The sequence below is a fragment of the Crinia signifera genome, chromosome 1 (assembly GCF_055691185.1).
Source record: "Crinia signifera chromosome 1, ASM5569118v1, whole genome shotgun sequence".
Classification (NCBI taxonomy): Eukaryota; Metazoa; Chordata; class Amphibia; order Anura; family Myobatrachidae; genus Crinia; species Crinia signifera.
In genome coordinates, this window is record NC_139217.1 from 40,028,161 (window position 1) to 40,054,238 (window position 26,078).

Here is a 26,078-nt window from a genome sequence, read left to right on the forward strand (position 1 = left end):
TAAACAATCACATTGTAGTGAAAGCGGCCTGTGCGTGTATTACCTCAGAGCAGCCCTTCCCAGGCCGCCATGTTTAGTTATTAATTAAGTGGTGTCTACAGAGTAGACTATAACAAGGCCTACTTAATAAAGTATTGCTATATGACCTTATTTACTGTAACCCATAGCAACCAGGCCGATACTAGCTTTGTTCATTGATCATTGTTCTATATTAAAGCAATGTTCTTCTCAAATGTGATCGGTTAAACCACCATGTTATTAACGAAGCCAGAAATATCAGCAAAATATTCACCCGCCCAATCTGTGTTCAGACCACAGAGCCTGGCACATAATACACCGCAGTGACCAAAGGTGCCTATAGATGGAAGGATTTGAAGGACATGCATTGCATTGCAACCTGCAGCTGTCAAAATGGATAGTTACAGGAGGCGGAAGGGACCTCTCATACATTATCCAGCATGACTGGCGTGCTATTTTTAGATAGTAGCACCGATATAGATGAATGCCGTCCCCTTCATACATGGGGGAGAAGCGTTCTCAGTGCACATAACGTACCACTTCTCCCCTATATTGACATATCATACATCTCCCCCATGGGAGGGACAGAACCTGTTAGAGATTTATCAAGGTGGGGATTATTACGCTCCTATTTTTATTGTTTGAGACTGGACAAACTCCTAAAATAATTACTGTTGACACCTATACTTTGGGAGTGATTTATACAGTATGTACAGATTCGTTCACTCATCTTTGCTGTAGTCACGCCAAACCGCCCCTCTTGGCAGACTAGATCAGGCGAGAGTGTTCTAGCGCCAGGTGTTTTTGCCTCATTCTTTTACGAAAATGGGCCTTAGTCGCAATGTGACTAAACACACGCAGGACACTTGTATATCTGTGTGCTACTGAATCTGTGCACAAAGTGCTGCAATGTAACAGGCACGCATTTTTTTTCCAGTGCAAGTTCTGCCCTGCTCTGTGTAGACTCAGTCGCACATTGCGTTGAAACTAAAGCTGTGTACACACGATGCGATATATTGCTCGGTGTCTCCTGTTCATCAGCGACCAGAGATGGTCACTGATGAACAGGAAACTCGGCCGGGGGAGCTGCAGAGGGAAACAGCTCCTGCGACCATTAGGAGGCTGAACACGGGAGCGTGCACCCGCAAAGATACCGAAAATGCCCAATGTTTGCACAGGACCTGGCGGCTCACTCAGACGCCACATGGCGTAATGAGGCTAGATGTAGGAGGACACATCGGTCTGTCAATACAAACACATTTCCCTTACCCCTGAATTCTACATAATTTCACTCACCGCTGGCATAAAGTGTATCAAGCACAGAAGTATCTCCGTACAGCTCTCAAAACCAACACATCAACCAAAATATTTGTTTTCTCAGGTTCATTTCCAAGCTGGCTCCCGGAACGTATAAAACTTTAGATAAAAAACATATTTACAGCCTTCTTTCAGATGGTCCTTCCCCAAACACGATGACTCTGCCCATGAGACGTATGTACTAAGAAATAGGGATTTTATTTCACAGGAGAACTGGCTAGTACAGCAGATTGACAATTATTGGCAAAGTCCAATTCGCACCATGCTGAGAACACTAAAACTACACATTTGTTTTTCTCATTTCGGCGGAGCGGAGGGATAATAAATCGGTGATGCGCTGAAAATGGAGAGGACCCCCGAAAAATCTATTGGCACTAAATTCTTCAAAAAAAGAACTAGAGCTTGCGATCTATATCCTGTAGAATCTGATATATTTCATTGCACTTAGTATTCCTATGATTAGATTCTCTGGTAAGTTCACTCACTGGTTATGGTCTAAAAAGCACGTTTTGTTTTGTTCTGAGATATTGCAGCGATAGAGGCAGCAAATCGGCACCCGGTTCCGACCCTGGTTACAGGTGGCAACGCCACCTGTTCTCGCTGCCAGTCCCGTTCAGCCCAGGTCCTCATCCTATCGCAGCTTAGGCATTCTGGATGACGATCCTTTGGACAATAAAGCTCTTCTGTCAATGTCTGAAAGACCACTAGTGGCCCCCACGCATACCCCAGCTCTCGTCCGCTTGCTCCGTCTCGTGATTCAGCATGGCTGCCAGGTGCAGGTCGGTGGCAAATGATCCCGGCAACCGTTGAGCTCAGTACATCTTCTGCCGGCTGGGTAGGATGGCCTCTTTGATGAAGGAGAAGATGACGAGTATTCCTGAGCGTTTCCCTCGCTTGCCCTTCGTAAAATAGTTTGACACCACGTCATCTGTTGGTGAGACAGGGAACAATTACACTTCTAGCCAGAAAGCAACCGTGCATTACTCATAACACAACCTTTTATAGGTTACACTCAATGGACGAAGGAAACTGGTGCGAGCACAGGTCTATGCGAAAAACATTTCCTATATTGGGGTTCCTACGATGCTCTAAAGAACATTCCCACCACTCTGGATGCACTCAATCCCATCGATGCGGGATCATACTCCCTATGTAACCCCACACAGTCGATGGTGGTGATGTCAATAAAACCTAAGTAGCCCCCAACCATCACTGGCTAAGCTATCGATAATTTATTAACATTGGTTTTTATCAGTCATCCACTGATGGTTCAGTTGTTGTTGGCCATCGAAGGTCTGTCTCAACAACTACAGATATGGGAGCTGGACAATGCTTAGAAGAGGAGGACTGGATTTGCACACACAAATGAAATGAATATGGGCCTTCCTGTACAAGTGATGTCTCACAAGTGACCTGGGGAACCAATGGGCACTCCAGAGATTCACTATAAAACTACTTGAATGCTGTGGGGATTGTAGCACAATGTGGTTTGTATTTCAGCACGGATGTACAGACCAGACATGTGCTAGAAGCATCACAGCAGAGAGCGACACCTCAGGCAGAGAAGAGGAACTGCATGGGTGTTTAAAAGAGGCCAGGTGCTAGAATGACCCCTAAAGTACATGCACATGAAGCGGGCAGTGTGGTGGTCTCATGTACAGTAACAAGCCCATAATTCATGTTGAAGGAAACAGAACACTGTAAAACAAAGATATCCCACCCATCCCCCTTTCCCCCCGATAAGTAAATGCAACTCTTACCGCCATGTTGGACTGTGGATGGCAGCACGTTCTCCCCCGCCGACAGCGAGACAAAGAAAGCGAATGGGATGAGCCAGAGGCAGAATGTGAAGTAGGCCAGGACCTGCAGACAGACACACAGCTGTTACCTGCCAGCTACACACGACTGGTGAACAAACAGGTACAATAGGAAGCAACACTAACCATCGCCTACTAGGATACATTGGTCAGACAGTGACAGCAATGTTCTGATTGGCTCAGACGCACACTTGTACCTTTGAGCACACAACGCGTCCAATAAGACGCACAACATGATACAGCCATCATTCTTGTCACCAGATGCCATCATCAACCAACAGGTTACAGAACCAGACTGTATTTATAACACGCTCATTGGGGGAGATGGCCACAGTCACTGTACGTGCAGCCAGCCCAGCTGGTCTCCGGACGGCTAGTAATCTCAGCCATGATTATGGGAATGGTGTTCAGACCAATTATTGCAATAAGTGTCCTTGACGGATTACAACTAAATCTCCTGTTGAGCTATGTGCGTCTGGAGAAAGAGGATTGTGATAATGCAGAGGGGTTATATATACTATGTACACAGACGCACGCTTTTATGCAGTGTCCTTATACACAGGGGGACTGTAGCTTCAGGAGGTATACATGGCTTCCCTGCTGTTATACACCGGGGCCACAACTGGACATTAGCTGAGAGATATATACATGATATATACACATGCACAACTCCCTTGCCACGCCTACAACAGCCATGACATATAGCTCCCTTGCCACCCCGAAACACCAGCAATGATGAATAGCTCCCATGCCACGCTCATACACCAGCCACGATATATACTATAGCTCACTTGCATCTCCCATACACCAGCCATGACATATAGTTCCCCAGCCAAGCCTATTCACCAGCCATGACCTATAGCTCCCTAACCTCCCCCGCACACCACCTTCTGTCGTAGCTAGAAATTAAATGCTTGTAATGTCTTTATGTAATATGTAATGTCTCCCTCCCCCCTTTTCATCCCTGCTTGATGCTGCACTGTAATCCACAAAAAATTCCTAGTCTGCGCAAGCACACATGGCCAATAAAGTTGATTCTATTCTCTATTCTATGACATATAGCTCCCTAGACACGCCCATACACGACCCATGACATATAGCTCCCTTGCCACACCCATACACCAGCCATGACATATAGCTCCCTTGCCTCACCCATACACCAGCCATGACATATAGCTCCCTAGACACGCCCATAAACCACCCATGACACATAGCTCCCAAGACACGCCCATAAACCACCCATGACATATAGCTCCCTGGCCACGCCCATACACCAGCCATGACATATAGCTCCCTAGACACGCCCATACACCACCCTTGCCACATAGCTCCCTTGCCACCCCCAAACACCAGCCATGACATATAGCTCCCCTGCCACGCCCATACACCAGCCATGACATATAGCTCCCCTGCCACCCCCAAACACCAGCCATGACATATAGCTCCCCTGCCACGCCCATACACCAGCCATGACATATAGCTTCCTAGACAAGCCCATACACCACCCATGACATATAGCTCCCTTGCCACCCCAAACACCAGCCATTACATATTGTTCCCTTGCCACCCCCAAACACCACCTATGACATATAGCTCCCTTGCCATGCCCATACACCAGCAATGACAAATATCTCCCTATACACGCCCATACACCACCCATGACATATAGCTCCCTTGCCTCGCCCATACACCTGCCACGATATATAGCTCCCTAGACACGCCCATACACCACCCATGACATATAGCTCCCTAGACACGGCCATACACCACCCGTAACATATAGCTCCCTATACACGCCCATACACCACCCATGACATATAGCTCCCTTGCCTCGCCCATACACCCGCCATGATATATAGCTCCCTTGCCACACCCATACACCACCCATGACATATAGCTCCCTAGACACGCCCATACACCACCCATGACATATAGCTCCCTTGCCACCCCCAAACACCAGCCATGACATATAGCTCCCTTGCCACACCCATACACCACCCATGACATATAGCTCCCTAGACACGCCCATACACCACCCATGACATATAGCTCCCTTGCCAACCCCAAACACCAGCCATGACATATAGCTCCCTTGCCATGCCCATACACCAGCCATGACATATCTCCCTATACACACCCATACACCACCCATGACATATAGCTCCCTTGCCTCGCCTATACACCCGCCATGATATATAGCTCCCTAGACACGCCCATACACCACCCATGACATATAGCTCCCTAGACACGCCCATACACCACCCACCACCCGTAACATATAGCTCCCTATACACGCCCATACATCACCCATGACATATAGCTCCCTTGCCTCACCCATACACCCGCCATGATATATAGCTCCCTTGCCACACCCATACACCACCCATGACATATAGCTCCCTAGACACACCCATATACCAACCATGACATATAGCTCCCTTGCCACACCCATACACCAGCCATGATATATAGCTCCCTTGCCATGCCCATACACCAGCCATGATATATAGCTCCCTTGCCACGCCAATACACAAGCCATGATATATAGCTCCCTTGCCATGCCCATACACCAGCCATGATATATAGCTCCCTTGACACGCCAATACACAAGCCATGATATATAGCTCCCTTGCCATGCCCATACACCAGCCATGATATATAGCTCCCTTGACACGCCAATACACAAGCCATGATATATAGCTCCCTTGCCACGCCAATACACAAGCCATGATATATAGCTCCCTTGCCACGCCAATACACCAGCCATGACATATAGCTCCCTTACCACACTGGCCCTCTCACTACAAAACTAGAAAATCCCTGAACGCTGCTAACATTTATGTGATTGATGTTCATGTTACCGCTGTCCCTTACATGTGACCTCTACACAGCGACTGCCACAATGTTATGGGCTAAACTCATTAATTAGAATTCTGTAAGGGAAGTGTACGTGGGCGTTGTGGTGCCCGGCTGGGCGTACATACCTCTGAGAATGGGTAATATTCTTCTGCAAAGTGCTGGAAAGCCAAGTAATGATTCAGCACCACAAGAGCTGGAAGAGAGAGACAGCAGATCATGTACCAATGAGACTGTGTGTAATCACTATATCTGTGCTTAGAGCTCTCCTGGAGAGAGTCGGGCAGAACGGGTTACCGCATCGCTGGTGTGTCCCTAATCCGACCAACTGTGCTCACACACGGGGCGGCACAGCCCATCATGCCTGCAGAGGAGGTAGGGGAACACCCCTTGTATAATACACTCAAATGGCACCGGCTCACTTCTATCGCATGGGGCAATAGCCGGGAATCAGAGGAATACCTCCGGGTCGCAGGCTGCACTCACCGCAGGAGAGAATGAAGTTGGGAGAGGTCAGCATGATGAACGGGAAGGTCTGCAATAGCCCGAAGTATACCACATTGGTGAAGAGTCCAACGCCGATCATAACCCCGGGGAACCTCTCAAACAGGTACAGACCGACCAGCACAGCTGTAGAAAACTAGAAACAAGGAGTAAACGCACGCTGTAGGTGGCGACACAAATCTGACCAATCACAGAGAAGCACATACATAATTCCTGCTCTCTTCTCTATGCACCGAGCACAATGATGGTGGGGGCATGTGTGAACTTACCCAGATCATGTACTTAATGATCCTACTGGTGGCCACCGTATACTCCTCTATTAGCTCGGCTAAGTAGTACAGGCCAGCGGCTGCAAAGAGAAGAGACGGGATTATGATCAGTGATACAATATATGCTGATAATACACACAAGGCATTCATAAACTGCAGCATATTACACCAAGCATGGGGTATCTGGGCCCATGTCTGCTGGCTGCACCGATAGGAGGGTGGATAGGGCTTATATACATTGGCTTGGACCGTGTGAGGTCAGTAGGGCGGTTATCCTGTGACTGGTGTGGGGAACAAGCCAGTGTTCATTCTAGCACCCAGGCCCTATCACAACACCTGCAGTTTCTCTTTCCTGCCAGGGGTGTCACTCTCTGCTCACATTGATGCTGCAGGACTTACGCCCAATTACATCCCCGCCACCTATGGGGGACATATTATGTGATATCTCTCACCATGAAACTTACTGTACTGAACAAAAGAGAACACTACAAGCTATGGTCCAGCAAGTCTAGAAGATGATGAGTTTGTCAGACTCTAATGAACTAGGATATGGTTATGATGCATTTCATGGCACTACAACTCAATGGAGGGGACATGGTCACTGTGCGGCCGCCTTTATCCGAGAACATCCATCAATGCGGACAGCGCATAAAAGCCACCGTACGCACAACATAGGGGTAGATGTATGAAGCAGTGAAAGGGAGGAGAAGTGGCCCATTGCAACCAATCAGCTGCACTGTATAATTTTATATTATGCAAATTATAGATGTTACTTCAGTGCTGATTGGTTGGCATGGGCTAGACTATGTAAAGAGTAAGGGGTCATATGGTCCCTGCGGTGCTTAACCCTCAGGCTGCTCACCATGGTTATACAACTAGGTTTTCTAGGATAGACGAGAGTAAAGTCTACATTGCACTAAAAGACACAATGGACGATTCATGTAGATTTCCAAATGTCTCTTAGGGTTAAATGTACAGTATGAAGCTTGGAGAAGTGGTATCTATCCCCAGAAAGGTCGTTGTGTACAAGGTGATAAGGCTCCAGCCAATCAGCTTCTGTCAATTTACATATTGGAGCCGATTGGCTGGTGCCTTATCATCTTGCACATAATGTTCTTCATGGGGGATACACACCACTTCTCCAAGCTTCATACCTTTACCCCTCAGTCACCTGATGAGTGGCTCTACTACATGAGGACAAACATCCAGCCTGCATCTACAAGTGGAGGCTACACAGCAAGTAAATGAAGGTGCATCTCTGCGTACAGACAAGAGTGTGCTAGAAAGCAGAGCGGACAGTGACACCCCAGGCAGGAAAGAGGAACTGCACGTGTTTTGAAGGCTGCTATAATGAACACTACAACCCTATGTGGTAACTCCTATAAGCCAGACACAGTGGGTGACCTTTACGATAATGGTTTCTCACCATTACGATAATGGTTTCTGTTGAGACGGTGTCTGGACTGCACACCCTAGCTGCTTATAATGGGATTTGCTACCCGAGAATTAAGGGACCCATACACTTCAATGATGTCTGACCCTGAAGTCAGATGCAATTTCCCTTAAACTCCCCCCTGGACCTTGCCGGGAGTGATTCCATCCGATTTATAAACAGTATTTAATAAAGGTTAAGAAAATACACACCACACCCGTTTAGTTTAAATGCTTTTTTTTTTTAATAGGAATTTTATTTTTTAAAAGAACTGTTCAATATTCTGCCAACATGGCAAATGGCTGCGCAATTTAAATTCTTGCCACCAACATGGCATGTACAAAACACAAAATACGTTATAAAAGTACTTAAAAAGTTGTATAATTACATTGAGGAGGATATTTAATCCTGGGTCACGACTGTCGGGCTGGCCCGACAGCCGTGACCCTGTCCCGTTCTCAGCTGGCTCGACGGTGAATTGGCAGGTGGGATTTAATGCCCCGCCTGTTGAACGTCAAAAAGGTGGCATGGTCGCGAGGTATGGCCGTGGATCGGCAAAGTCCGGCCGGGAGCTCGACAATCCACGGCCGGGCAAGTTCTGCCGAGATCCCTGTTCAATGCTGTTGGGAAAGACAGCATTGAATAGGGCCCCACCGCTATTTCCCCCATCGGGAATAGCGGCGGGTGATTGAATACCCCCCATGAATGTGTTGCCAACAACTTGGTGTATACAAAAGACACAAAGTTATAAAAAAAAAATACTTTAACCTTTTGTTTTAGATAGCTGTGCAATTACAATTTTTAAATGTGTCGCCACCAACATGGCATATACAAAACTGCAAAAAGGGGAATGGGTAAAAACTGGAACGGGCCAGAACCCCGCAACACCGGACTTCATCAATCTCTATCATTCCTGAGCTTGTAGTGTCCGGTGCGGGGGAGGGGGCCTGTTACACCTGTCACCACAATATAATAAGTTTAAAAACTACCCAACAAACGGCAAGGTAGGGTAGGAACCAAACATTGTAAGGGTTTCACCTCTATGGCGCAGGGCACCCCCAAACCACTACACAAATAATGATTAGCAGTGAGGTATCAGAGTGTTAGGTAAGTGACAGTAAGTGGTAAATGGGTGTGTGCAATGTTAGGGACCTACCAGATGAGGTTACCTTGACGTTTGGTGGGTAGTCTCCTAATATTGGCCAATTTTATGCCAAAAACCTCATGTTTGATACAGAATTATTACATTTAATGCAATGGCTGTACGGCGCAGCTGCTCTCATTTCCATGTAATGAGAATGGTTTCTATGCAAGTTATTTATAATATTTCCTGTTTGTCTGGTTTTAAAGATTTCAAATCACTGTAGAAGTTCAATGAGGTTGTAGCTATGAAAGCACAGGGGCCTCGGGTTATATAATCTATACCAGCACTCACTGAACAAGCTCAGGTTACGAAGGCTGCATGCTGGTAGGTACAGTATGCAGCAGGCCAGTAAGGTAGAACAAGCCGGTAAGAACAGTATGCTGCACGCCTTTAGGTACAGTAAGCTGCAGGCCGGTCGGTACAGTAAGTCAGTACAGTAAGCCGCAGGCCGGTAGGTACAGTAAGTCAGTAGGTACAGTAAGCTGTAGGCCGGTCGGTACAGCAAGTAAGTACAGTAAGCCGCAGGCCGGTAGGTACAGTAAGCTGTAGGCCGGTCGGTACAGTAAGTCAGTACAGTAAGCCGCAGGCCGGTAGGTACAGTAAGTCAGTAGGTACAGTAAGCTGTAGGCCGGTCGGTACAGCAAGTCAGTACAGTAAGCCGCAGGCCGGTAGGTACAGTAAGCTGTAGGCCGGTCAGTACAGTAAGCCGCAGGCCGGTAGGTACAGTAAGTCAGTACGTACAGTAAGCCATAGGCCGGTCGGTACAGTAAGCCAGTACAGTAAGCCGCAGGCCGGTAGGTACAGTAAGCCAGTAGGTACAGTAAGCCGTAGGCCGGTCGGTACAGTAAGCTGCAGGACAGAAGGTACAGTAAGCCGTAGGCCAGTCGGTACAATAAGCTGCAGGCCAGTAGGTACACTAAGCCGTAGGCCGGTCGGTTCAGTAAGCCAGTAGGTACAGTAAGCCGCAGGCCAGTAGGTACAGTAAGCCAGTACAGTAAGCTGCAGGCCAGAAGGTACATTGAACTGTAGGCCGGTCGGTACAGTAAGCCAGTAGGTACAGTAAGCTGCAGGCAAGTAGGTAAATACAGCAAGCCGCAGGCAGGTACAGTAAGCCAGTAGGTACAGTAAGCCGCAGACCGGTAGGTACAGTAAGCAGTAGGCTGGTCTGTACAGTAAGCCAGCACAGTAAGCCATAGGCCGGTCAGTACAGTAAGCCAGTAGGTACAGTAAGCCGCAGGCTGGTAGGTACAGTAAGTCAGTACAGTAAGCCGCAGGCAGGTACAGTAAGTCAATAGGTTCAGTAAGCCGCAGGCCGGCAGGTACAGTAAGTCAGTAGGTTCAGTAAGCCGCAGGCCGGTAGGTACAGTAAGTCAGTAGGTTCAGTAAGCCGCAGGCCGGTAGGTACAGTAAGTCAGTAGGTTCAGTAAGCCGCAGGCCGGTAGGTACAGTAAGCCGCAGGCCGGTAGGTACAATAAGCTGCAGGCCAGTAGGTACACTAAGCCGTAGGCCGGTCGGTTCAGTAAGCCAGTAGGTACAGTAAGCCGTGGCCAGTAGGTACAGTAAGCCAGTACAGTAAGCTGCAGGCCAGAAGGTACATTGAACTGTAGGCCGGTCGGTACAGTAAGCCAGTAGGTACAGTAAGCTGCAGGCAAGTAGGTAAATACAGCAAGCCGCAGGCAGGTACAGTAAGCCAGTAGGTACAGTAAGCCGCAGACCGGTAGGTACAGTAAGCAGTAGGCTGGTCTGTACAGTAAGCCAGCACAGTAAGCCATAGGCCGGTCAGTACAGTAAGCCAGTAGGTACAGTAAGCCGCAGGCTGGTAGGTACAGTAAGTCAGTACAGTAAGCCGCAGGTACAGTAAGTCAATAGGTTCAGTAAGCCGCAGGCCGGCAGGTACAGTAAGTCAGTAGGTTCAGTAAGCCGCAGGCCGGTAGGTACAGTAAGTCAGTAGGTTCAGTAAGCCGCAGGCCGGTAGGTACAGTAAGTCAGTAGGTTCAGTAAGCCGCAGGCCGGTAGGTACAATAAGCTGCAGGCCGGTAGGTACAGTAAGCCGCATGCCAGTAGGTACAGTAAGACGCATGCCAGTAGGTACAGTAAGACGCATGCCAGTAGGTACAGTAAGACGCATGCCAGTAGGTACAGTAAGACGCATGCCAGTAGGTACAGTATGCTGCATGCCGAGGAACACCAAGAAAGCATTTTATACACATTTCACCAGCAACCAAAGCAAATTTTTTTTCTGGGGTGTAATAGGTCTCTATAACAAAAGAATTATTAGTGACGCATTTCAGGGACCTCCTGTCCTCACCCTCTTCAAATACAATAAAGTATATGATCTATCGGAAGCCTCAGCACAGGCCAAGGTCAGCAGTGTGTACCCCTGTACTACTTTTGATTTTTCAGACAATACAAAAGAAGAAGGAGCCGGCTGTCTGCTGTGTGCTCTCCAGCAGTGACCATTATTGATGACATCACAGGCTTGCCACTCCCATAATGCAGTCATTTGCCACCACCTTTATTCATGAAAAGGCACTACATACACTAGGGCTGGGGTAGCCAACCCTAGTCCTCGAGAGCTACCAACAGTGCAGGTTTTGCAGGTCTCCTCACAGAATCACAAGTGAGCTAATAAGCTCCACCTGTGGATCTATTAAAATGTGTCAGTGATTAATGATTGCAGCTGTGCAGCAGCTAGGTTGTCTGGAAAATGTGAACTGTTGGTAGCTCTGGAGGGCTAGGGTTGGCTACCACTGCACTAGGGCAATGAAATTGCAGCAGATTTCCTTTAAGTCCCCAGCAGCTTCCCGGGAGTCTGCATGTCAGATTTTGTAATGGAATGTTTATTTCGCATCAGATATATTGCATGCAATTTATCTTACTGCATACACTTGTACCATACAATTTATCTGATGGGCTGTACTACAGGGTACTATGGGTGCTAGCCTAAATAGGGCTATATAAAGCTATGTAGAAGAGGCTAGTAGCTACCCTACCTAAATAAATTATGGTTATTACATTGAGGGGGATATTCAATACTGGGTCATGACTATCAGGATGGCTGGTAATTCAGAAGAAAATATGACTGGAAAATACTCCTCATTTTCCAGGCGCATTTGGCTGAAGCCTGCATGGGTCACTCAGATCGGTCCGATCAGTGCAGGCTTTTCTGAGTAATAAAATAGAAAAATAAAGAATTTAAAAGACCTGGACATAGTTACAGAAATACAGAGGTAAACAATGCAGAGGTCCCCTTGTATTTCTATAACCAGCACCAGGCTCTTGGCCCGGTCCTGGTTCCCAAAATACAGGGGACAGAAGGAGTAGGGGACCCCCGTATTTCAGAAACCAGCACCGGGCTCAAACAGCCAGCAGTGTCATGCCACAGCTGGGGGACACTTTTTACATAAGGTCCCTCGGCTAAAGCATGATCACCCTGGCTGGCCAGGCAGGGTCCCTGTGGGAGTGGGTCCCCCCTCCAAGGGAACCCACCACCCCTAGGCTGTGGGTGGTGTGCTGATGCCATTGTAATAAAAATATAAAAGCATTGGTGGACAGTGGAAGCAGCAGCCTTATGAGGATTTTCTCCTTTGTCTAAGGCTGCTGATGCCGCCACTGGGTGGACGGAGGTGCGTCCACTGAGCAGAGAGGGAGGAGGCTGGACTCGGAGGAGACCTCGTGGTAGCAATGGCTCACACGGAGGTCTGATGACCTATGATGGATTTCACCTGTTGCAAGTGCGACCTAGGAGGTGCAATGCAATAGGCATGGGAACACGCATTACATCACACCTCTTGTCATGTACATGCAATCTGGGCACTGTACATGCGAATTATCACTGAAATCGCATTTAAATATTGCCCAAATTGCATGTATATCGCCCTAGAGTATACGGCCTAAAGTAAATAAATGCTTTTTTTTTTTTTTTTTTAAAGCCACTAATAGCATAAGCCATCAACACCAGCAAGTCCAAGATACTGGCAGCAGACATGAGAATGTTGCTATGGGTGTAATGTCGACAATATACATACATGAAATTTTAGAACAGTAAAAAGCTGCTTTTGTTCTTATTCGGACACAAACGTTGATATTCTGTAAATGACGACATTTAGCAGGTGTTGACAATTTAACCATGTCTACCTAGTGTTCGGAAACATTGTGACAGAATACAAATACAAAGCCTATTAAAATGCTGCCAATAGCAATGCATATAAAATACCAGAAGACATAGGACATGTAATTAAGCAACTGTAAAACATACTAAAACACTATTCCTAATTATTAATGTAAGAGAAGTAAATAATGCAATCCTAATAAAATAACTCTGTGACGCCACCATTAGAAGGGCCCAGGCAGCAGTAACAATACTCCCCGACAACATGTCAGGAATAGGAAGACTCTTACAATGAAGTAGCAATGTCCTCTATCGCATTTTGCACCCAAATTGGCAGAAACCTGAACCAGTGCTGTAGGAACATCTGCAATACATGCATGACCAGAACACACCAACTACCTCTGTGAGGATAATTTGCAGACTGAGGGGTAGATGTATTAAGCTCGTGAAGTGATAAACTGTCTGGTTTTTATCACCGGCCAATCAGCTCCTACCTGTGAAGTTACAGGCCTGGTTTGAAAAATGACAGGTAGGAGTTGATTGGCTGGTGATAAAAACCAGACACTATCACTTCACCAAGCTTAATAAATCTACCCCTGAATGCCCAGATCAGTACACAGATTTCATATGCCAGTGTGTCTGGGTAAGTAACAGTGCCACAGCGGCGGCCTGGGGAAAGTCTAGTTCCCTGTGATATCAGTACTTGTGTAGTGAACTCTTATCTGCAGCGGATAGCCACGATTACATGTCTCACAGTGCAATAACGTGTACGGGGAGAACTCACCTATTGCCAAGGTGACAAAGGCCACCTGTATGAGCAGAGACAGCCAGCTGAGTACATAGATGAACCACATCTTCCCGGGCACAGGCTGCACACCTCTGGCTCAATACTCTAAGACCCCTCTCCCTACAATATGGGCTGACCGCAAAATTGTTCCCCTTATTCTGGGACCCTCGCCCTCACTGCTCTCTATGGGACACCCCAGTCACTGATCCCTTCTCTATGGGAGACCCCCTCACTGCTCCCTACTCTATGGGACACTACCCTCACTGATCCCTACTCTATGGGTCACCCCCTTCACTGCTCCCTACTCTCCAATGCCCCATTCACTGCTACTTACTCTCTGGAGACCCACCTCAATGCTGTCTGGGAGACACCTCACCTCCCCCCTTCTTTCTCAGAGATCCTCTCACTGCTCCCTACTTACTATATGCAGGACCCCTCACTGCTCCCTTCTTACTATATGCAGGACCCCTCACTGCTCCCTATAGATCCCACAGTTACCCCCCAGCCTCCTCCTGCCTGTGGTCCCCAGCTGCAATTACTACAAGAATTTGCTTCTCACGTGTCTGCCTCACTATGTTACTCACACACCCCGGGTCTCCCGTATGTCACCCCCGCACACAGGTCCTGGTGCCCCTCTCTATACCCGGGGAGCCCTTAATGCCACTCTCACCCCCGGTGCCTCCCAGGTTCTCTCTCCAGCAGGACAGCTGGGCACTAAACTCCTCCAGGAACCATAGAGAGGAGGCGCGACAGTACTTCCGAAGTGCAACTTCCGTACATAGAGCTGCACGGAAGCTCTAAAAAGGCTTTACTGTTCATGACGGCCGCCATCTTTGATGTGGGCAAAACCTGGCTGTGCATATAATGCGGCCCTGTGATTGGCTGGCTTGTTGTCATGGAAGCAGTAGCTTGCCAACTAGGCAGCAAGTTGTCCTAGCTCCACTCCCTCCCTCAATGTTTGCTGTAATGGCGCCAAATGCGTTCATAAGCCATAATGTATTAGAGGACTACAGGAAGCCTGACTGTTCAGTGTAATGCTGTAGGTACCAAGCATAGTTGCCAAGTCAGCTTGAAACAAGCGGATTTGGGCTTGTTTTTTTCGTGAGTTGCTTATTTTTTTGGAGGGTAGCTTGTTGCTTGTTTTGGGGCTTATAATTTTTTTTTAGTAGCTTGTTTTGGGCTTGTTTTATTTTGGGCTTGGTGTTGTTTTTCTCTGTACTTCAGTTATTCAGCACAGAGATAAGGGACAAACACAGGTGAGAACTAGGCTATAGAAATGGTAATGACTCCCATTATCTATGTTGCTGTTTGTGTGTATGCAGTAGGGATAATCTGATTTTAACAATGATGCTTGTAGTAAGATTGTTCTATTTTTTTCTTAAGATGTCCACACATGGTACAATTTAACGGGTGCGATGTGCGCTCCCGCGCACATTGCACAGCACAAAAAGCATGTGCTCACTAGATTGCATTGCATCTCATTGCGTTTCTGTCCTCGCTGGCTTTTACTGTGCATGACAGCATTACACAGATGGGGATGCGCATGCGCAGCAATCATGCAGACAGCTAGACTAGTGGATCTCGTTCTCAGCTGCAACTGCAATTAACATAAAAAATGTTGCATACGGGGAAGACGAAGGCGGGAATGCCACGAACAGGCTGCGAAAGCAACGCGAGCAGACCGCTACAGCAATGCGGTAAATAGTACATCCCGCCCCATGTATGGTAAATATTTCTCAGTGCGTACAAAGGACAATGTTCACTTGAGATTTTTCTTTAGAGAAAAAATGAAAGTAAAATATCTCATATTGGGGCAGTAGTATGAAGGCGCGCTATGGGGAAGAAGGGGGAATCAGCGCATGTTATGTGCACTGATACCGCTTCTCCCCCATGTAAGAAAGAGCCGGTGTGGACAGGCCGATATGTAAGGTAAATGTATGAATGGTCCACAGAGCTGACTGTTCTGCCCCCTGCCGCTATCCGCTTCAACAGCTGCAGGGTGACGAAGCCCTATACCCAAAACAGCGACATTACTGTCCCTGCTGCTGGCTTCGGGCTGCGCTGGGATCTCACGTGAGTAGCGAGATCTTGCGCATGCCCTGGGCATGCGTTCAAGGGGACATCGCCAGAGGGGGGAGTTTGTGCTCCCCCGCTTCGGCAGACAAGATGTTAATAGATCCTTGTCGATGTCCCTTCGTGCTTTACCTCATTAATGAGGTGAAGCATGTAGTGTTATAGTATTCTTTAAAAACCAGTTTTGTGCTGATAAAATATTGTAAAGACATTACAATGTAGCTTGTATAAATAATACGTAAAATATCTATCTGTAATCAAATGTATGTTGGGCTTGTTTTGGGGCTTTTTAGGATTAGGTTGGGCTTGTTTTTTAGTCATCAGTTGCTTGTTTTACATTTCAGAGTTGGCAACACTGGTACCAAGCCTTCAGGGTATATCTGTGTAGTTGCCTAACCTCCTGCATTGTGCAGGAGTCTCCCTGAAATATTAGTAATCTTACTGAAGACTCCAGCAATCTCCCATTTCACCTATCTTATATTATGCAGCTGTTATATTTTGGGGGAAAAAATACATCTGAAATACAGGTTTGCCTCCGAGAGAGGGGCGCTGCTAAAAGGGTGGGAACGGAGGCGGAGCTTCAACACTGTCATTTGTGTGGGGGCGTGGCCATTGCGAATGTGTCATCGTGATGCCCCCTGCATTACAATGCCGATATTTTAGGCATTGCACCGGGGGGGGGGGAGGGGCCACAATGACACGATTTTGCGTTATTACATACCTCCCAACTGTCACGATTACAGCGGGACAGTCCCGATTTTCGGGTCCTGTCCCGCTGTCCCACACGCGGCAGGCATTGTCCCGCTGCGGGGGATGGCAGTTGGGAGACCCCCCAATCTAATAGAATAGACGCTATGCGCACAGCGTCTATTCTCGTATAAAAATGAGGTCGCGGCTAATTAGCACAAGCCGCGCCCTCATTTGCATATGCCCCACCCCCTTGGGGTGTCCCTATTTCCCCAACACAGAAGTTGGGAGGTATGTTATTAGGTCCTGCCGAGGGGGGAATTGTGGTAGTCTAGGGGGATTGCAGGGGACTTGCCCACTTACCAGACCGATCTCTGAGAGCCTCCCGACTATTCTGGGAGGGTAGGCTACACTGCTGAAACTGCCGCTATCCGGGAGGGTTGCCCACCTTTCCGGGGGGCCGGGAGGGAGACCCGATTTTCGGGAGTCTCCCGGCCATTCCGGGAGGGTATGCAACCCTGATTCCAATGGAATCATTAGTGACATTTCCCTGCATTGGTTATAAAGCACAATGATCCCTGTGGCTATACGCATTTCAAATATGGTTTCCAATGGCCACTTAAATGTAACCACTTGTAAAACACAATACATGAACAAGCCCTGACACGTATCAGTGTCTTTTCTTCAACAATTACAGTAGACCTCACCTTACTAAAGACCCCCATATACACTAGGCAATTTGCCTGCAATTTCAGCTGTTTTCCTGTGAATGCGGCAATCGATTGCAGCAAAAGATCTCAAATTGCAGGTGAATGGCAGCAGATTCAATGCAATGGCTGGCTCTATACCAGCGGTTCCCAACCTTTTTTTCCTCTCCTGTACCCCCTGATTAGGCTTTTCATTAATGAGTACCCCTCCTCTCAGTTTGAAATATCCACAGTACTTATAAGTGTAGTGGCAGTGAGTGGTATGTGTGTGTACTTATGCGCATCGTAGTAGTAGTGTGCGGTCAGCTATTGGGTCCCTCTGTGCCTGGCAGCTGGTTCTCGCTAACATCTGTTGGATTAATGCCGCTGCTTCCTCCACCTGTGTCAGTGCATGGGAGATGATTGCTGATGTCTGAGGGCAGTGTGGGTAGCTCCCAGTGGATTACAGGTCGATCGGAAGCACGAGACGATGCTGATGACACTGCCGATGGAACCGGAAGTGACGCAATGTGGTTCATCTCCATGGCAATGGGATACTTCAGGAGACATCTTCTTCTTCCACCATTACCAATATTATTATTAAAGTACCCTCACCTGGTCTGCAGTGTACCCCCAGGGGTACTCACAGCCTAGGTTGGGGACCACTGCTCTATACAATAGGTGGAGGAAAACCATATGCCATCTCCACTGGTGGCATTTTTATTTATAAAGCGCCACAAGTGGTACGCACCGCCGTACATACAGCACACATTACAACAGTACAGGGTACACAAATAAACATAACAGCAACAGAACTAAAACAGAGAACAAGTAACAATTAGCAGCACAATTCATTGTATACAATACAGACAGAATTTGTTTTTTTCGATCCCCCTCCCAATGGGTACTGAAAATCTGTGTGATAGTTTAAACACACAGTTTCAGAAATCCATATGGAAAGGGACAGAAAGAGCCAAAAAATCGGGCGCACAGATACTCAAAAGTAATCAACAGTATTCAATTGTAATTAATAAAGTATTGCTTGCTGCTCTCAACTAAGGCAATCTGTAACCTTAATAATATTACAACTAATAAGAGTTCTTTTTTTCTTTAGTTGTACACAATACAGCTGAGATGCAGGTGTAGATGGTAGATGAGTAAGAGAGCGGAGATGTAGGGAAGCGAGTGAGAAGAGATGCGGGTATAGGTGGTAGGTGAGAGAGCTGAGATGTAGGGAAGTGAGTGAGAAGAGATGCGGGTATAGATGGTAGGTGAGTAAGAGAGCTGAGATGTAGGGAAGTGAATGAGAATAGATGAGGGTATAGATGGTAGGTGAGTAAGAGAGCTGAGATGTAGGGAAGTGAGTGAGAAGAGATGCAGGTATAGATGGTAGGTGAGTAAGAGAGCTGAGATGTAGAGAAGTGAGTGAGAAGAGATGCGGGTATAGATGATAGGTGAGTAAGAGAGCTGAGAAGTGGGGAAGTGAGTGAGAAGAGATGCGGGTATAGATGGTAGGTGAGTAAGAGAGCTGAGATGTAGGGAAGTGAATGAGAATAGATGCTGGTATAGATGGTAGGTGAGTAAGAGAGCTGAGATGTAGGGAAGTGAGTGAGAAGAGATGCAGGTATAGATGGTAGGTGTGTAAGAGAGCTGAGATGTAGGGAAGTGAATGAGAATAGATGCGGGTATAGATGGTAGGTGAGTAAGAGAGATGTGATGTAGGGGAGTGAGTGAGAAGATGATGTGGTTATAGATGGTAGGTGAGTAAGAGAGCTGAGATGTAGGGAAGTGAGAAGAGATGCAGGTATAGATGGTAGGTGAGTAAGAGAGCTGAGATATAGGGAAGTGAGTGAGAAGAGATGTAGGTATAGATGGTAGGTGAGTAAGAGAGCTGAGAAGTGGGGAAGTGAGTGAGAAGAGATGCGGGTATAGATGGTAGTTGAGTAAGAGAGCTGAGATGTAGGGAAGTGAATGAGAATAGATGCTGGTATAGATGGTAGGTGAGTAAGAGAGCTGAGATGTAGGGAAGTGAGTGAGAAGAGATGCAGGTATAGATGGTAGGTGAGTAAGAGAGCTGAGATATAGGGAAGTGAGTGAGAAGAGATGTAGGTATAGATGGTAGGTGTGTAAGAGAGCTGAGATGTAGGGAAGCGAATGAGAATAGATGCGGGTATAGATGGTAGGTGAGTAAGAGGGCGGAGATGTAGGGAAGTGAGTGAGACGAGATGCGGGTATAGATGGTAGGTGAGTAAGAGAGCTGAGATGTAGGGAAGTGAATGAGAATAGATGCGGGTATAGATGGTAGGTGAGTAAGAGAGCTGAGATGTAGGAAAGTGAGTGAGAAGAGATGCAGGTATAGATGGTAGGTGAATAAGAGAGCTAAGATGTAGGGAAATTAGTGAGAAGAGATGTGGGTATAGATGGTAGGTGAGTAAGAGAGCTGAGAAGTGGGGAAGGGAGTGAGAAGAGATGAGGGTATAGATGGTAGGTGAGTAAGAGAGCTGAGATGTAGGGAAGGGAGTGAGAAGAGATGAGGGTATAGATGGTAGGTGAGTAAGAGAGCTGAGATGTAGGGAATGAGTGAGAAGAGATGCGGGTGTAGATGGTAGGTGAGTAAGAGAGCTGAGATGTAGGGAAGTGAGTGAGAAGAGATGCAGGTATAGATGGTAGGTGAGTAAGAGAGCTGAGATGTAGGGAAGTGAGTGAGAAGAGATGCAGGTTTAGATGCTAGGTGAGTAAGAGAGCTGAGATGTAGGGAAGTGAGTGAGAAGAGATGCGGGTGTAGATGGTAGGTGAGTAAGAGAGCTGAGATGTAGATAAGTGAGTGAGAAGAGATGTGGGTATAGATGGTAGGTGAGTAAGAGCTGAGGTATAGGGAAGTGAGTTAGAAGAGATGCGGGTTTAGATGGTAGGTGAGTAAGAGAGCTGAGATGTAGGGAAGTGAGTGAGAAGAGATGCGAGTATAGATGCTAGGGGAGTAAGAGATCTGAGATGTAGGGAAGTGAGTGAGAAGAGATGCGGGCATAGATGGCAGGCGAGTAAGAGCTGAGATGTAGGGAAGTGAGTGAGAAGAGATGCGGGTGTAGATTGTAGGTGAGTAAGAGAAGTGAGATGTAGGGAAGTGAGTGAGAAGAGATGAGGGTATAGATGGTAGGTGAGTAAGAGAGCTGAGACGCAGGGAAGTGAGTGAGAAGAGATGAGGGTATAGATGGCAGGTGAGTAAGAGCTGAGATGTAGGGAAGTGAGTGAGAAGAGATGTGGGTATAGATGGTAGGTGAGTAAGAGAGCTGAGATGTAGGGAAGCGAGTGAGAAGAGATGCGGGTATAGATGGCAGGTGAGTAAGAGCTGAGATGTAGGGAAGTGAGTGAGAAGAGATGTGGGTATAGATGGTAGGTGAGTAAGAGAGCTGAGATGTAGGGAAGCGAGTGAGAAGAGATGCGGATATAGATGGCAGGTGAGTAAGAGCTGAGATGTAGATAAGTGAGTGAGAAGAGATGTGGGTATAGATGGTAGGTGAGTAAGAGAGCTGAGATGTAGGGAAGCGAGTGAGAAGAGATGCGGTATAGATGGTAGGTGAGTAAGAGAGCGGAGATGTAGGGAAGCGAGTGAGAAGAGATGCGGTATAGATGGTAGTTGAGTAAGAGAGCTGAGATGTAGGGAAGTGAGTGAGAAGAGATGCGGGCATAGATGGCAGGCGAGTAAGAGCTGAGATGTAGGGAAGTGAGTGAGAAGAGATGCGGGTGTAGATTGTAGGTGAGTAAGAGAAGTGAGATGTAGGGAAGTGAGTGAGAAGAGATGAGGGTATAGATGGTAGGTGAGTAAGAGAGCTGAGATGTAGGGAAGCGAGTGAGAAGAGATGCGGGTATAGATGGCAGGTGAGTAAGAGCTGAGATGTAGGGAAGTGAGTGAGAAGAGATGTGGGTATAGATGGTAGGTGAGTAAGAGAGCTGAGACGCAGGGAGGTGAGTGAGAAGAGATGAGGGTATAGATGGCAGGTGAGTAAGAGCTGAGATGTAGGGAAGTGAGTGAGAAGAGATGTGGGTATAGATGGTAGGTGAGTAAGAGAGCTGAGATGTAGGGAAACGAGTGAGAAGAGATTCAGGTATAGATGGTAGGTGAGTAAGAGAGCTGAGATGTAGGGAAGTGAGTGAGAAGTGATGCAGGTATAGATGGTAGGTGAGTAAGAGAGCTGAGATGTAGGGAAGTGAGTGAGAAGAGATGCAGGTATAGATGGTAGGTGAGTAAGAGAGCTGAGATGTAGGGAAGTGAGTGAGAAGAGATGCAGGTTTAGATGGTAGGTGAGTAAGAGAGCTGAGATGTAGGGAAGGGAGTGAGAAGAGATGAGGGTATAGATGGTAGGTGAGTAAGAGAACTGAGATGTAGGGAAGTGAGTGAGAAGAGATGCGGGTGTAGATGGTAGGTGAGTAAGAGAGCTGAGATGTAGATAAGTGAGTGAGAAGAGATGTGGGTATAGATGGTAGGTGAGTAAGAGCTGAGGTATAGGGAAGTGAGTTAGAAGAGATGCGGGTTTAGATGGTAGGTGAGTAAGAGAGCTGAGATGTAGGGAAGTGAGTGAGAAGAGATGCGAGTATAGATGCTAGGGGAGTAAGAGAGCTGAGATGTAGGGAAGTGAGTGAGAAGAGATGCGGGCATAGATGGCAGGCGAGTAAGAGCTGAGATGTAGGGAAGTGAGTGAAAAGAGATGCGGGTGTAGATGGTAGGTGAGTAAGAGAAGTGAGATGTAGGGAAGTGAGTAAGAAGAGATGAGGGTATAGATGGTAGGTGAGTAAGAGAGCTGAGACGCAGGGAAGTGAGTGAGAAGAGATGAGGGTATAGATGGCAGGTGAGTAAGAGCTGAGATGTAGGGAAGTGAGTGAGAAGAGATGCGGGTATAGATGGCAGGTGAGTAAGTGCTGAGATGTAGGGAAGGGAGTGAGAAGAGATGTGGGTATAGATGGTAGGTGAGTAAGAGAGCTGAGATGTAGGGAAGCGAGTGAGAAGAGATGCGGGTATAGATGGCAGGTGAGTAAGAGCTGAGATGTAGATAAGTGAGTGAGAAGAGATGTGGGTATAGATGGTAGGTGAGTAAGAGAGCGGAGACAGGGCCGTCTTTTCGTATGCTATAGCTGAGGATCCCCTTTTTCCAGGGATACCAGGATTTTGAAAATTGGGCCTGGGGAACTGGAGATATAAACCTTCAAAGCAGCAGTCCACATCCGACCTGTTAATTGCAATTCCCAGTCATATTTCTCAGGTTCTCTCTGACTTAGAGTTTTTCTGAGAGTATATTCCAAAACCTGGGACTCTCCCCTTTCTGTCGACATTAGCATCTTGTCGCTACCATGCCCAGAACCAGAGATATCAGCCTTCCAGCAGCCAGTCCCTGCTCCAGCTCCAAACGTCTGGTGTACAGTTTTATATTTTTGTCAATGGATTGCTCTGGCTCCTGATCTCTGATCCCCAAGTCCCCAGCACCTCCTGAAAGTTGGGACTCTAAGTTTTTATACTATTGAAGGCTAAGAAATCTATTTCCAGATAATGGCGATATCTGCAGTCAAACAAGCTGCCCTTCCACCGGAAAATGACGAATATTAAGCCCACTCCATTATCCCACCCTCCCCTGCGTATAAAACACCCCTACCTCCCTGGAAGTCATTTACAAGGGACCCTTCATTCAGCTCAGTGCCCCCTTCCACACGTTAGTGTTCTCCCTCCCACCACCTGTGCAGTAAAGGAGTAATTAGCAGAAGTTACTGCTCCAGGTCCTACATGTTGAGTGGAAGATAGAGCACCCCCTGCCACCCGTGGGACATCAAAGCTGCTGCTGATAGCACCCCCCACCCCTAGGAGGGGAGAATGGGTAAGGCCAGGGCCCCAGTGCATTGCTTTGCCCAGGGGCCCACACTGCTGTTAAGACGGCCCTGAGCGGAGATGTAGGGAAGCGAGTGAGAAGAGATGCGGTATAGATGGTAGGTGAGTAAGAGAGCTGAGATGCAGGTAAGGTGCAGGTAAGGAGACCTAAAGGCGAGAAGTGAGCATGGCAGGGATGGTCAGGACATAAGGCAGCAGGTAGAGAGAATTGACAAAGTAGTCCTCTACCTCCTCCTATCCTCCTCTCCCCCCTCCGCCTGCACCCTTGACCCCTAACCATTCTGCACTGTGACCCATGCCACAACACACCCTGCTAGGGGGCAGAAAGCATGCAGAGCAGTACTATTTTTCTGGAAAAACAGGTCCAGGAACTCCGGGTCTGGGGGTGGATCAATTAAATAAAAATAGAGAAAGAGAGAGACATGTATATATTGTATTTAGAAACAAATGCACTCACAGGGGTCTTTAAAATAAAACTTATCTTATGGAAAGTTTAGCCCAGAACAGGTTCAGGAACCCAGTTGCTGATGAGGTCATATTTATGTAGATGTTCAGGAACTGAGTTCCTGCTGGTTCCTGCTGAAAAATAGCACTGATGCAGAGTGAATAGGTATAGCACAGGATCGAGGAACAATGGCTCCTGTACAATAGTCTAGCTCAGATAGTGTCAAAATGATGAGAAGAAAAATAAATATAGAGTTAGGGTAAGAAGTGTGAGAAGCAGGTGTAGAGGGACATATACAGTATACAGTGCAGAATGTGTATTTCAGCACACCCCACCCAAATTTAACTCTCTTTGCACAGGTTACATCTGCCCCACCTGCAGTGCACATGGTTTTGCCCATTTTCCATACAAATTTGTACTGAGCTCAGATCTGAATAAGGCCCATTGTCACAACTGAGGTATTTTATATTATGAATTTGACAATGGTTTCCCTGAGTAACCTTGTCCACATACAGTATGTGGGTAACCTCAAGTGTTGATGCAGAGACCAGAGCCCCGAAGGCGTGACCAATGATGGAGGAGGCAGAAATAAAATCAACTCGGGATTGCCAGAGAGAGGAAACAGTAATAACTGTAATGCTGAATTCACACCTGCTTTGACCCGTTTTTTTTTTAATGTTTCTTAAAATGGGTCAGAGCAAATTAAACCCCATTCACATTGAACCCATTTTCACCCATTCACTGGTACTTGCCAGCGCTGTCTGGGCAGCGGGGTCCATGCATTGCTGGGGAAGCAGCGGGGTCCAATTGGCGAGTGTGCGGTGGGATCCCTGCAGCGTATAGGAAATCTGCGGCGGATGGGAACTAGTAGCGCTACCCTGCCCATTTGCCAAAGGGACCCCGCTGCAAGGACAGCGCTGGCAAGTACCAGGGGAGGGGGGAGACTGATGGAATTGGTAGGAGGTGGAATTGGCAACGTTGATGACCATCGATGATTGGAGATCAATGGGACTGAAGCTAGAAATCAATGTTAGAGATTGATAATATCGCTAGTAACAATTGATGTTTGATAATCGATGTTGGATATCGATGTTAACAATCGATGGTGACAGTCGATGGTAACTATCGATGGTGATAGTCTATGGCAACTATCGACGGTTACAGACGATGGCAACTATCGATAGTTACAGGTGATGACAACTATCGATGGTGGCAATCGATTGTAACTATCGATGGTGGCAGTCGATGACAATTATCGATGGTTGCAGCCGATGGAAACTATCGATGGTGGCAGTCGATGGCAACTATAGATGGTTACAGGCGATGGCAACTATCGATGGTTACAGGTGATGACAACTATCGATGGTGGCAATCGATGGTAACTATCTATAGTGGCAATCGATGGTAACTATCGATGGTTACACGTGATTGCAACTATCGATGGTTACAGGTGATGACTACTATTGATGGTGACAATCGATGGTAACTATCGATGGTGGCAGTCGATGGCAATTATAGATGGTGGCAATCGATGACAACTATCGATGGTGGCCGTCGGTGACAACTATCGATGGTGACAGTCTATGACAACTCTCGATGGCGACAGTCTTTGGCAACTATCAATGGTGACTGCAGATGGCAACTGTCTATTTCGATTATCTGTGGTGACAGTCTATGGCGACTATAGATGTTGACAGTCTATAGAGACAATAGATGGTGAGTCTATGGTGACTATCGATGGTGGCAAGTGATGGCAACTATCGATGGTGATAAGCGATGGCAACTATCGATGGTGATAAGCAATGGTGATAAGCGATATCGATAGGCGATGGCAACTATCGATGGTGATAGGCAATGGCAACAGTCAACTGCAACTACCGATGGCAATTGTCGATGGTGACAGTCGATGGCAATTGTCGATGGCAATTATCGATGGTGACAGTCGATGGCAACTATCGATAATGACAGTCTATGGTAACTATCGATGGTGACCATCTATGGCATCTATCGATGGTGACAGTTTATGGCAACTATCGATGGTAACTATCGATGGTGAAAGT

The 26,078-nt window shown here is 47.2% G+C and overlaps 1 protein-coding gene and 1 long non-coding RNA gene across 2 annotated transcripts in view; one reads left to right on the top strand and one right to left on the bottom strand.

The window, feature by feature from the left end:
• Positions 1 to 1,876: 1,876 nt before the first annotated feature.
• TEX261 (testis expressed 261) lies at positions 1,877 to 15,047 on the bottom strand. The gene is made up of 6 exons (XM_083186782.1): positions 14,253 to 15,047; positions 6,782 to 6,861; positions 6,495 to 6,648; positions 6,137 to 6,204; positions 3,096 to 3,198; positions 1,877 to 2,263 (listed from the first exon to the last, which is right to left on the bottom strand). Exons 1-6 carry the CDS (start codon positions 14,320 to 14,322, stop codon positions 2,148 to 2,150), a joined length of 591 nt encoding a protein of 196 aa, XP_083042908.1. The 5' UTR covers positions 14,323 to 15,047; the 3' UTR covers positions 1,877 to 2,147.
• A 132-nt stretch (positions 15,048 to 15,179) lies between these two features.
• LOC146080094 (uncharacterized) overlaps positions 15,180 to 26,078 on the top strand; it is a 30,302-nt gene continuing 19,403 nt past the window's right edge. Inside the window, exon 1 of the long non-coding RNA XR_014474827.1 lies at positions 15,180 to 15,294. This is a non-coding gene — a long non-coding RNA (uncharacterized LOC146080094). The remainder of the gene's footprint in view (positions 15,295 to 26,078) is intronic.